The following is a 13,276-nucleotide window of genomic DNA, read 5'->3' on the forward strand; positions in this document are numbered from 1 at the left end:
CTGCAGAGTATAGTTAAATGCTATAGAAATGCTGCAACATCTGAAGCTCCCACTCCTGTTCCCTAGCCCATGGTCTATCGCTGTGAGTCAGTAAGAGGTGGGGTGCCAGCCCTCAGAGGTCCAGGGGAGGGGAAGCTTGGTGTCACGGAGCCTCAGTGGCGGGGCGAGATGGTGGCACGTGGGGCAGTGCCCAGGCCCTGGTAATTCTCGTGGGCATGCTTCTCACAGAACATCTCCTCTCCCACCCAGAAGTGACCTCGCATCTTCAGGTTGAGACCGCACTCTGGTGTAGAACAGGTGTAGCACTCTGGGTGGCGGAAGCGGTCGTCCATGATGCGCACCGCCTGTGTGCTGCAGACAGATGGACACAGTCATAAACAAAAACATTGTTTCGGAACCTTTTAATCTTTCTACATTATGTACACAAACACTACGGTAAGGCTCGTTAATTCAGCTCCTCTGTGTCTATGAGGAACATCCTGCACCGTAGGGCAAGTTATCATTGTCAGAGCTTGTATTCGTCAGTTGCTTATTAATCTGTTACGCAATGACACGTCTAGTTACTCCTGTGGACAGAGAAAACATGTCACAACAGGTGACGTGTCATTATGGACTCTTACACAATGCTGATGCCACACTTCTCACAGGTGTGGTACTTGGGGACTCCACCCCCGGGAGATGTTGGTTTTGGGGGGGTGGTTTTGGGGGAGAGCCCTGGGAACCGCACAGCTGCCTCTGCATAAAACAACAAAGTAGAGCACAGTCAGTCAGAGCAAATAGCAGATGGATTCACACACACACACACACACACACACACACACACACACACACACACACACACACACACACACACACACACACACACACACACACACACACACACACAGCAGGGAATCAAGGCAGAGTTATGCCTCTGTCAGCCTGGTTATCACATCACTTTTTCTTCTTTACTGCCTTGTGTCAGGTCTGTGCATCCAATAGGAGACACTGCTTGTCTGAACACCACTAGTTTATGACCCAGTGTGAACAGTGTCCACACACTGGTCGTTATCGCTTCATAAAACTCTTATTACCAGCTCGCTTGTTTTCTTTGCCAGTCCTCTAAGCAAAGTAAAAACAACAACACTCACACTGCTCTCCATCAAAAACAATTCTCTAAGTCAGCTCTGGGCCAGGTTATGGCCAGATGCATCTATCGATATCAAATAACTGTCTTAGTAGCCAGACAGAATAAAAGTTTGATGAAACAATTCAGTAAATGACCTCTATCCACCTCAGAGTTGACATCCCGTAGACCCATCAAATTGGTCTCAAACGGGACGGAGATGAAAGCAAAACACTTATGGCTCCAGTCCGTCCCACACAGCTGTTTATTACAACAGAAATGCAGCCTGACACAGAGGCCGAGTGATGACGAGTGCGTTTATGGGAAGCTCTGCTCACCCTTCTCATCGGCCTCCAGAACCTCCTGCAGCATGCGGAAGGTGTTGGACTGTCGAGGAGCCGTGCGAGACTCCTTGTTCTCCTGGATCATCTTGTAGACCTCTGAATCCCGGTCAAACCTCTGCATGGTAAAGTCAGAGCTGGAACTGTTGCGGGAGAGAAAGAGAGGGGATGCAGCCATTACCCATTACGTAACCACTCCAATAGATTATTCAGCCAATCCATATCTATGTACAATCTGTCACATCTATGTAGCTACATATGTACATTCCGTGTATATGTTTAAGGTACATTGTGGAGGATGTACGTGTGGTTGGTTTGAGATAATCCAGAGGGTCGTTCCATTTCATTTCAGCAAGCCATGGACACCCGCCATCGTTAGCACCTGGATGTAGGATGGGACATACGCCTAACAACTTCAATGACTAATTTCTCTGAACAGGGGGGGGGGGGGACATAGCATAGGATTAAGAAACAATACTGCCAGCAGCTGCTACATACAACTTGGCAGACAGAGAACTGATACTATATACTCATTGTTGAGTGTGTGGGTGGCTTTTGACCACTCCCTTGGACTCATGTCTTACTCATTGTTAGAAATAAAGTTCGGTCCAAATCAGATGTTAGGTACTATATTTACTGAATATGAATCCTATTATTAAAAATAGCACATTTGGATGCACTCCATAAGCTTAACTTCAGAGATCCAATTATATATATATATTTTTTTTTAAAGTTGCAGGAATGCTAATCTTATTTGTTTTTAAAATAAATGATTTCAGAACAATCTGAGCTGGTGGATGTCGAAATCCTCTTTCTTGTGCTTTTTGAGTTGGAACAACCCCAGAGGAAATTAAGCCAGTGGCAGCAGTCAGCTTTGTGACTGACCTTCAAGCCAAAAGTCTACATTGCATACTGCAGGCAAGTTGCCAAACCAGCCTCTAATCTCACCCTACACACTCACAACGGAGCTGTATCACCTTCCTATCTGCTTACAGCACGACCTGCTGAAGACATAATCATTTAGAAGATGCCATGATATCAACTAACTAGCATACATTATTGGTGCAGTGTTTGGGTATTGAGGTGAGGGCATTCCAGCGAATGGCTGACTTTAGAAAGCCAATGTTATTTCTAGTAAAGTAGCACTGTGGCTAAACCTTTCCTGATACCCACCACCACAGCAGCCATGTTTGGCCAAATAAAAGTGGGGAATCCTGCTGTTTGACTGCAGACATTTCTGGATGGGAAAAAAAAAAATCACAGAGATGTGATATTTCTATCATGTACCACTATCCCTCCCTCTCACACAATCACTATATTTATAAGCCACTAGAACCTTTTAGATTTGAAGCAAGAGAACAATTCATGGTGTGACTACTTTGGACCAATAGGAGTGCTTGTGGTGGGAAATAGCCTACAGAGAGTTGACACCTCAGGGTAGTTTCTCTGATGCCTAGCTAATTAGCAGATTAGCAGCAGCACAGTAGCACTGCACTTACAGGTTTATGAGCAGCACATTCTTAGCTACTGGTGTGGTGGAACGGAAAAGTGGTTCACTTTATTATTCATGCCATAGTAACTGTGTGTGGTTGCCATTGTTATCTTTGTCGCCGCCTGTCAACTGAGAAAAAAATAAGAAATGGCCCGAAAGATGACAGTAAAATGTAAACACGGACACACACACACACACACACACACCACACACCCATACAATGCTCTAGTCAACATTGTTTGCCTGGAGGGAGCCTTTCACTCAGTCAGGTTGTGTGAAAAGTGAAAACCGGTCAGACAGACCTTCAAGTCCCCAGGTGCGGTGTGTTGCCATTCACCTGCAGCCAATTGAGCAGAACATCCCTGCTAAGCTGTCAGTAGATGTCAACCAACACACATCGGCTGGATCTAGCACTCTGTTCTCATATGCCAGGTTACAGTGTGTCTGCCAAAATATTGACCATATAACTTTCTCCTATGCTGGTCAAATCTATGAAAATACCATGTGAATGATATTTTTTTTCCATGGCTAAGCCTGTTTGGGGCACCATCAAGATGGAGAGATGATTTCATAGCATTTAATGTACGTGTGTGGACTGCAGTTTGTGCCTGCCTTTCATCAGCATTTGGAACTTAGGTCCCAGTGACGTAACATGGCTGAAACAGGAGAAGGCAAAACAACGAGACAATAAATCTCCAAGTGAACCCAATGCTCAGACCTTTAACATCACAGAACATGGTTCAAATTGAAAACAGACTCCCAAAACACACCCTCCAAGTCCAACTCATGCTACACTCCACCCTGCTCAAACCATTTCACTTATTGACATCACATCTTCAAACCAATGGAAATACTGGGTCAAATGTACTAAGAGCACAAATGCATAGCACGTCCGAACAGCGAATGACAAAATACAACATAGGGAGATCAGTAACATAAATAGCCATAACTTGAGGAAAGTGGAAACATGCCTAATCTATATCATAATTTATGTATGCATACTGATACTCCTGAAAATAATATTGTCAGCTAGCTTTCATGTAGTACTGCAAGTTTTCACAACAGTTTGAATGTATTTAAGAAACCGCTCTAGAAATGGGTTCATGGAAAAAGCCACCTTTTCATGTTTCCACAGCCACAGAGATATCCTGATTACAGGCTGGTAAAGAATCCTCAGTCAAAACAGATGCTGTCAGCTCCAACAGCATTCTCCAAAGTGAGAACAATAAGAGCGTTGGTGTTGTTTACCATTGCTTCCTATCATTTAAAAACATATACTAAATCAAAGCCAGCATTCCCTAAACTCATGACCAAATACAATAAAAGTCAGACAACTCACCTCAGAAACAATGAGGCAACAAAGAGAGGAGAATTCCTTTACAGCTAGCCAATCTTTGCTTTCGGATAAACAGTTGTTCCTGGCTGCACGCCTATCTATCCTAAGCTGTGGTAACCCAGCAAGCAAAGGCACACATCTTTATCTACACCAGACCAGACACAGGAGAAGAGTGAGTTTCGGACTAAAAGCTGTGCCTTTTGACTGCCACTCATTGGACTGGAGAGAAAAGAGTCGTTTCAGGGGGTGTCTCTAAGCCTGTGATTGGCTGAGTGGGAGGGGGGGGGGGGGAGGCTTGGTGTGTAGGCTGGGGACTACAGAGTGGGGGGCCAATTAGGGGAGGAAGTGAAATAAGACATTTGGGGGGGGGGGATAATAGTAAGAGCTGGGTCTGATGCTTAAATCAGTTTTACCCAATTTTTTACCAGCTTGTCACATGTGCAAACAGGAAAAAAATAAAAAATAAATCCTAGACCACCTTTACACCACACACAGATGTATACAAAGCTCTCCCCCGCCTTCCATTTAGCAAATCTGACCATTATATCCTCCTGATTCCTGCTTACAAGCCAAAACTAAAGCAGGACGTACCAGTGACTAGCTCAATACGGAAGTGGTCAGATGATTCAGATGCTACACTACAGGACTGTTTTGCTAGAACAGACTGGAATATGTTCCGGGATTCATCCAATGGCTTTGAGGATGACACCACCTCAGTCATCGGCTTCATCAATAAGTGCATCGATGACGTCGTCCCCAGTGACTGTACGTACATATCCCAACCAGAAGCCATGGATCACAGACGATATCCGCATAGAGCTAAAGGCTAGAGCTGCCGCCTTCAAGGAGCCGGAGACTAATCCAGACGCTTATAAGAAATCCCACTATTCCCTCAGATGAACCATCAAACAAACAAGTGTCAATACAGGATTAAGATTGAATCCTACTATACCGGCTCTGACGTCAGTCAGATGTGGTAGGGCTTGAAAACTATTACTGACTACAAAAGGGAAACCCAGACGCGAGTTGGCCAGTGTCGCAAGCCTACCAGACGAGCTAAATACCTTTTATGCTCGCGTAGAGACAAGCAACACTGAAGCATGCACGAGAGCACCAGCTGTTCTGGATGACTGTGTGAAAACGCTCTTGGTAACCATTGTGAACAAAATCTTTAAACAGGTCAACATTCACAAAGCCGCTGGGCCAGACTGATTACCAGGACGTGTACTCTAAGCATGTGTGGACAAACTGTCAAGTGTCTTCAGACATTTTCAACATCTCCCTGGCCGAGTCTATAATACCTACATGTTTCAAGCAGACCACCATAGTCCCTGTGCCCAAGGAAGCGAAGGTAACCTGCCTAAATGATTACCGACCCGTGGCACTCACGTCCTAGCCATGAAGTGCTTTGAAAGGCTGGTCATGGCTCACATCAACAGCATCCTCCCGGACACCCTAGACCCACTCCAATTCGCATAACCCCCAAAAGATCCACAGATGACACAATCTCAATCGCTCTCCACACTGCCCTTTCTCACCTGGACAAAAGGAACACCTATGTGAGAATGCTGCTCATTGAACGCTGAGCTGTAGTCAACACCATAGTGCCCACGAAGCTCATCACTAAGCGAAGGATTCTGGGACTAAACACCTTCCTCTGCAACTGGATCCTGGACTTCCTGACAGGCTGCCCCCAGGTGGTAAGAGTAGGCAACAACACATCTGCCACACTGATCCTTAAAACTGGGGATCCTCAGGGGTGTGTACATAGTCCCCTGCTGTCCTCCCTGTTCACCCACGAATTCGAGGCCAAACACGACTCCAACACCATCATTAAGTTTGGTGATGACACAACATTGGTAGGCCTGATCACCGACAACGATAAGATGGCCTATAGGGAGGAGTACAGAGAACTGGCAGTGTGGTGCTAGGACAACAACCTCTCCATCAATATGAGCAAGACAAAAAGGAGCTGATCGTGGACTACAGGAAAAGGCCCCCATTATCATCGACGGGACTGTAGTGGAGCGGGTCGAGAGTTAGTTTGTTGGTGATGTGGACACCAAGGAACCTATCATGGTCCAAACATACCAAGACAGTCGTGAAGAGGGCACAACAAAACCTTTTCCCCCTCAGGTGACTGAAAAGATTTGGCATGGGTCCCCAGATCGTCAAAAGGCTCTACAGGTGCACCATCAAGAGCATCCTTACCGGTTGCATCACTGCCTGGTATGGCAACTGCTCAACATCTGACCGTAATGCGCTACAGAGGGTAGTGCGAATGGCCCAGTATATTACTGGGGCTAAGCTCCCTGCTATCCAGGACCTATATAATAGGCGGTGTCAGAGGAAAGCCCATAAAATTGTCAGAGACTCCAGCCACCAAAGTTAAACGGTTTTCACGGCTACCGCACAGCAAGCAGTACCAGAGTCTAGGACCAAAAGGCTCCTCACCAGCTTCTACCCCCAAGCCATAAGACTGCTGAAAAATTCATAAAATCGGCACTGAACAATTTACATTGACCCCCCCCCCCCCTCTTTGGTACACTGCTGCAACTCACTGTTTGTTACCTATGCATGGTCACTTCACCCCCACCTACATGTCCAGATTACCTCAACTAGCCTGTACCCCCGCACGCTGACTCTGTACCAGTGCCCCCTGTGTATAGCCACGTTATTGTGTTTCTTTTTATTTTAGTCTAGTTGGTCAATCTTTTCTTCTTCTTGAACTGCACTGTTAAGGGCTTGTAAGTAAGCATTTCACTGTAAAGTCTACACTTGTGGTATTCGGCGCATGTGACAAATAGTTTGATTTGATTGATATCCTGTCACATTACAGGGCCTGCCGGAGTAGCCAGAGGAAATAAGCCAAAGTAAACCCTAGCAGAATAGAAAGGTTCCTAAAGAACTGCACACAGACACGCTCCAACCTCTCCAGGAGTAAGGAACAATGAGTATGGCTAAAACAGATGACCTGAGAGGTTGTTAGGAACAGTTGAACCGGTTTGAAGAATCTCTACATTCCTCTAGCTGGTCTTCTTCACTGTTGAGTAAATAGCACTGTGGGAGCAATGACTCAGCGTAAGGTACAATCTAAACCTGAATATGATAAAGTCAGGGTTATTACACAGATGAATCCTCCAACACACATTGAAAGAGTCCGACTTGTAGTGCCAAGAACGCATTTGCTGCAAATATCAGCCACATCTTTTTGCAGTTAGCTACAGTGAGGGAAAAAAAATATTTGATCCCCTGCTGATTTTGTACATTTTCCAACTGACAAAGAAATTATCAATCTATAATTTTAAAATGGTAGGTTTATTTGAACAGTGAGACAGAATAACAACAAAAATCCAGATAAACGCATGTCAAAAATGTTATAAATTGATTAGCATTTTAATGAGGGAAATAAGTATTTGACCCCCTCTCAATCAGAAAGATTTCTGGCTCCCAGGTGTCTTTTATACAGGTAATGATCTGAGATTAAGAGCATACTCTTAAAGGGAGTGCTTCTAATCTCAGCTTGTTACCTGTACAAAAGACACCTGTCCAGAGAAGCAATCAATCAGAATCCAAACTCTTAACCATGGCCAAGACCAAAGAGCTCTCCAAGGATGTCAGGGACAAGATTGTAGACCTACACAAGGCTGGAATGGGCTACAAAACCATCACCAAGCAGCTTGGTGAGAAGGTGGCAACAGTTGGTGAGATTATTCGCAAATGGAAGAAACACAAAAGAACTGTCAATCTCCCTTGGCCTGGGGCTCCATGCAAGATCTCACCTCGTGGAGTTGCAATGATCATGAGAACGGTGAGGAATCAGCCCAGAACTACACGGGAGGATCTCGTCAATGATCTCAAGGCAGCTGGGACCAAAGTCACCAAGAAAACAATTGGTAACACACTACGCTGTGAAGGACAAATCCTGCAGCGCATTTTTGACATGCGTTTTTCTGGATTTTTTTGTTGTTATTCTGTCTCTCACTGTTCAAATAAACCTACAATTAAAATATAGACTTATAATTTCTTTGTCAGTGGGCAAAAGTACAAAATCAGCACAGGATCAAACACTTTTTTGCCCTCACTGTAAGTGCAGTCTTGCGTTTCTTTACATGTTCCACTGAATTGCTATAGGAGTTTGATTTACCCGTAGCCGTAATTATTTCTAGTTCGACAGAGTTGTTAAATGTGTAGTGTACCCCATGGTAGATCACTAGAGGAGCTGATGGGTGAGAGACTGTCCTTACCTGCGCCTGGGGGAGACAGACAGCTCGCAGTCGACAGGGCTATTGGGCGAGTAGCATCCTGGAGGGGTGGGCGTTCGACTGGACACAGAGTTACTCCTGAAGTCTGAAGAGGATAACTCCTGGGGAGACAGAGCGAGATTAATAGGATGTCAGACTGGTCCGATGTTCAGCCAAACCACCTGTAGATGCTGAAACCCAGACATATACTCTGCTCAAAAAAATAAAGGGAACACTTAAACAACAATGTAACTTCAAGTCAATCACACTTCTGTGAAATCAAACTGTCCACTTAGGAAGCAACACTGACAATAAATGTCACATGCTGTTGTGCAAATGGAATAGACAACAGGTGGAAATTATAGGCAATTAGCAAGACACCCCCAATAAAGGAGTGGTTCTGCAGGTGGTGACCACAGACCACTTCTCAGTTCCTATGCTTCCTGGCTGATGTTTTGGTCACTTTCAAATGCTGGTGGTGCTTTCAATCTAGTGGTAGCATGAGACGGAGTCTACAACCCACACAGGTGGCTCAGGTAGTGCAGCTCATCCAGGATCAATGCGAGCTGTGGCAAGAAGATTTGCTGTGTCTGTCAGCGTAGTGTCCAGAGCATGGAGGCGCTACCAGGAGACAGGCCAGTACATCAGGAGACGTGGAGGAGGCCGTAGGAGGGCAACAACCCAGCGGCAGGACCGCTACCTCCACCTTTGTGCAAGGAGGAGCAGGAGGAGCACTGCCAGAGCCCTGCAAAATGACCTCCAGCAGGCCACAAATGTGCATGTGTCTGCTCAAATGGTCAGAAACAGACTCCATGAGGGTGGTATGAGGGCCCAACGTCCACAGGTGGGAGTTGTGCTTACTTACAGCCCAACACCATGCAGGACGTTTGGCATTAGCCAGAAAACACCAAGATTGGCAAATTCGCCACTGGCGCCCTGTGCTCTTCACAGATGAAAGCAGGTTCACACTGAGCACATGTGACAGACATGACAGTCTGGAGACGCCGTGGAGAACGTTCTGCTGCCTGCAACATCCTCCAGCATGACTGGTTTGGTGGTGGGTCAGTCATGGGGCCGCACAGCCCTCCATGTGCTCGCCAGAGGTAGCCTGACTGCCATTAGGTACCGAGACGAGATCCTTAGACCCCTTGTGAGACCATATGCTGGTGCGGTTGGCCCTGGGTTCCTCTTAATGCAAGACCATGCTAGACCTCATGTGGCTGGAGTGTGTGAGCAGTTCCTTCAAGAGGAAGGCATTGATGCTATGGACTGGCCCGCCCGTTCCCCAGACCTGAATCCAATTGAGCACATCTGGGACATCATGTCTCACTCCATCCACCAACGCAAGGTTGTACCAGACTGTCCAGGTGTTGGCGGATGCTTTAGTCCAGGTCTGGGAGGAGATCCCTCATGAGACCATCCGCCACCTCATCAGGAGCATGCCCAGGCGTTGCAGGGAGGTCATACAGGCACGTAGAGGCCACACACACTACTGAGTCTCATTTTGACTTGTTTTAAGGACATTACATCAAAAGTTGGATCAGCCTGTAGTGTGGTTTTCCACTTTAGTTTTGAGTGGGTTTACAAATTTGATTTCCATTGATAATTTGTGTGATTTTGTTGTCAGCACATTCAACTATGTAAAGATAAGTATTTAATAAGAATATTTCATTCATTCAGATCTAGGATGTGTTATTTTAGTGTTCCCTTTACTTTTTTGAGCAGTGTACTTTATAGAGTAGAATGAGTTTAGAGTTGAGCAATCTGACGAGACCATGAGAAAGAACCATGTGATGGAATATCGCCATAAAGCAGTCAGATAAAAAAAAGAGCTATGTTCATTCGAATGCCAGGAATTGTATTAATGTTTGCATCATCAAGGGCATTGAAGAGAATGTTCTAAACTGAGAAAGCACCAGCATAACTCAAAAGAGAGAAGAAAAAAAAAAGAGCTGGACACATGAATAGGGCCAGTCAAGGTCACAGTCGGAGAGCTCTATATGAACAGGTGACAGAAACTACCTGTTCAGGTGGGCACCCTAAGAGCATTCAGAAAGAAATGTCTTGTGTGGAACAGTCAAATCAAATGAACATTTATTGATTGCGTACACAGATTAGCCGATGTTATCGTAGTATTACAATAACACCTAGCGAAACAAAAAACACATTATCCAAAAAGTAAAAAGGAGGAAATATCAGAATGAGCAACGTAAGAGTCTGGAATATACAGTCCCCTCTAATTATTGGGACAGTAAAGCATTTATTCTTCTTTTGGTTCTGCCCATCAAAAATGTGGATTTTGAAATCAAACAATGACGTTAAAAGTGCAGACTGTCAGCTTTTATTGGATGGTATTGTCATCCATATCAAGTGAAACATACAGTGGTCCGCCACATTTTAGACTAGCAAAAGTATTGGGACAAATTCACATACATGTGTATTAAAGTAGTCAAACGTTTAGTATTTGGTCACATATTCACAGCACACAAGGACCACGTCAAGTTTGTGACTCTATAAACTTGTGTTTCAGATTATTTTCTGCCCAATAGAAATGAATGGTAAATCATGTGTTATTTTGGAGTCACTTTAAATCGTAAACATCTCTACATGAATGTTGATGCTACCATGATCACAAATAATCCTGAATGAATCGTGAATAATAATGAGTGAGAGAGTTAAACACACACGTATCATACCACCCCCTCCAAAAGGTTAACCTCCACTGTTATTAAAAAGGTGAGAGGTTACCATGTCTTGGGGGTGTGATTTGTGTCTAACTTTCTCACTCGTTATTCCCAATTCATTCAGGATTATCCGTAATCAAGGTAGCATCCACAATGTAGAAGTGTTTAACACAAATTATATTCTTATTTACAATAAAAGTGACTCCAAAATGACAGACATTATTCACAAAATATTCTGAAACAACCAAAACAAAGAGCAAATGCATCCAACAAAATTGTAGTCAAAGTTTGATTTCTAAACAGTTCACCCGATATGGATGAAAACACCCTCAAATGAAAAGCGGTCAGTCTGCACTTAACCCCATAGTCACTCCCCCAAACTTGGAGTGAGTGAGTGAGTGAGTGAGTGAGTGAGTGAGTGAGTGAGTGAGTGAGTGAGTGAGTGAGTGAGTGAGTGAGTGAGTGAGTGAGTGAGTGAGTGAGTGAGTGAGTGAGTGAGTGAGTGAGTATGTATGCACACACACACACACACACAGTGGGGCAAAGACTTACAGAAAACGTTTGACCTCTGTCATTGCCAAAGGGTATATAACAAAGTATCGAGAAACTTTTATTATTGACCAAATACTTTTTTCCACTATCATTTGTAAATAAATTCATTAAAAATCCTACAATGTGATTTTCTGGATTTTTTTTCCCTCATTTTGTCTGTCATAGTTGAAGTGTACCTATGATGAAAATTACAGGCCTCTCATCTTTTTAAGTGGGAGAACTTGCACAATTGGTGGCTGACTAAATACTTTTTTGCCCGACTGTGTGTGTGTGTGTGTGTGTGTGTGTGTGTGTGTGTGTGTGTGTGTGTGTGTGTGTGTGTATATATAAAAAAAATGGTGTATATATATAAAAAAAATGGTGTAAAGAAAAGGTGTACAGAAGTAGTTATATAGGAAGGATAAGCCATGACTATAATACAGTATATACATAAGTGGGTAAAACAGTATGTAAAGTTAAGTGTTTAATGACTATGTACGGTGCATTCGGAAAGTATTCAGACCCCTCGACTTGTTCCACGTTGTTACGTTACAGCCTTATTCTAAAATGGATTAAATTGCCCCCCCCACCCCTCAATCTACACACAATACCCCATAATGAGATGCAAAAACAGGTTTCTAGAAATGTTTGCAGAAATACCTTATTTACATAAGTATCCAGACCCTTTGCTACGAGACTGGAAATTGAGTTCAGGTGCATCCTGTTTCCATTGATCATCCTTGAGCTGATTGTAGTCCACCTGTGGTAAATTAAATTGATTGGACATGATTTGGAAAGTGCATGTCAGAGCAAAAACCAAGCCATGAGGTCGAAGGAACTGTCCGTAGAGCTTAGACAGGATTGTGTCGCGGCACAGATCTGGGGAAGGGTACCAAAACAATTCTGCAGCATTGAAGGTACCCAAGAACATAGTGCCCTCCATCATTCTTAAATGGAAGAAGTATGGAACTACCAAGACTATCCCTAGAGCTGGCCGCCCGGCCAAACTGAGCAATCAGGGAAGAAGGGCAGAGGTCAGGGAGGTGACAAAGAACCCAATGGTCACTCTGACAGAGCTCCTCTGTGGAGATGGGAGAAACTTCCAGAAGAACAACCATCTCTGCAGCACTCCACCAATCAGGCCTTAACGGTAGAGTGGTCGGATGGAAGCCAATCCTCAATAAAAAGCACATGACAGCCCACTTGTAGTTTGACAAAAAGGCACGTAAAAGGACTCTTAGCCCATGAAACTAATATTGAACTATTAGGCCTGAATGCCAAACGTCAGATCTGGAGGAAACCTGGCACCATCCCTATGGTGAATCATGGTGGTGGCAGCATCATCCTGTGGGGATGTTTTTCAGCGACAGGGACTGGGAGACTAGTCGGAAAAGATGAACAGAGCAAAGTACAGAGAGATCCTTGATGAAGTCCTGAGTGCTCTCAAGCAGGTTCTCAGACTGGGGCGAAGGTTCACCTAACAGGACAATGGCCCTAAGCACACAGCCAAGATGACACAGGAGTGGCTTCAGGACAAGTCTCG

At 44.6% G+C, this 13,276-nt stretch overlaps 1 protein-coding gene across 4 annotated transcripts in view; it reads right to left on the reverse strand.

Moving 5' to 3' along the window:
* LOC124036298 (PDZ and LIM domain protein 2-like) overlaps window positions 1–13,276 on the reverse strand; it is a 61,159-nt gene continuing 47,883 nt past the window's right edge. For all 4 annotated transcript variants that reach the window (XM_046350698.1, XM_046350695.1, XM_046350696.1 and 1 more), the window contains 4 exons: window positions 8,522–8,640; window positions 1,444–1,589; window positions 621–735; window positions 1–351 (listed from right to left, as the gene is read on the reverse strand). In XM_046350698.1, coding sequence (XP_046206654.1) covers window positions 153–351; window positions 621–735; window positions 1,444–1,589; window positions 8,522–8,640 — 579 coding nt within the window. In that variant the 3' untranslated portion in view covers window positions 1–152. The remainder of the gene's footprint in view (window positions 352–620; window positions 736–1,443; window positions 1,590–8,521; window positions 8,641–13,276) is intronic.

Source organism: Oncorhynchus gorbuscha, linkage group LG05 (assembly GCF_021184085.1).
Source record: "Oncorhynchus gorbuscha isolate QuinsamMale2020 ecotype Even-year linkage group LG05, OgorEven_v1.0, whole genome shotgun sequence".
In the NCBI taxonomy this organism is placed as follows: domain Eukaryota; kingdom Metazoa; phylum Chordata; class Actinopteri; order Salmoniformes; family Salmonidae; genus Oncorhynchus; species Oncorhynchus gorbuscha.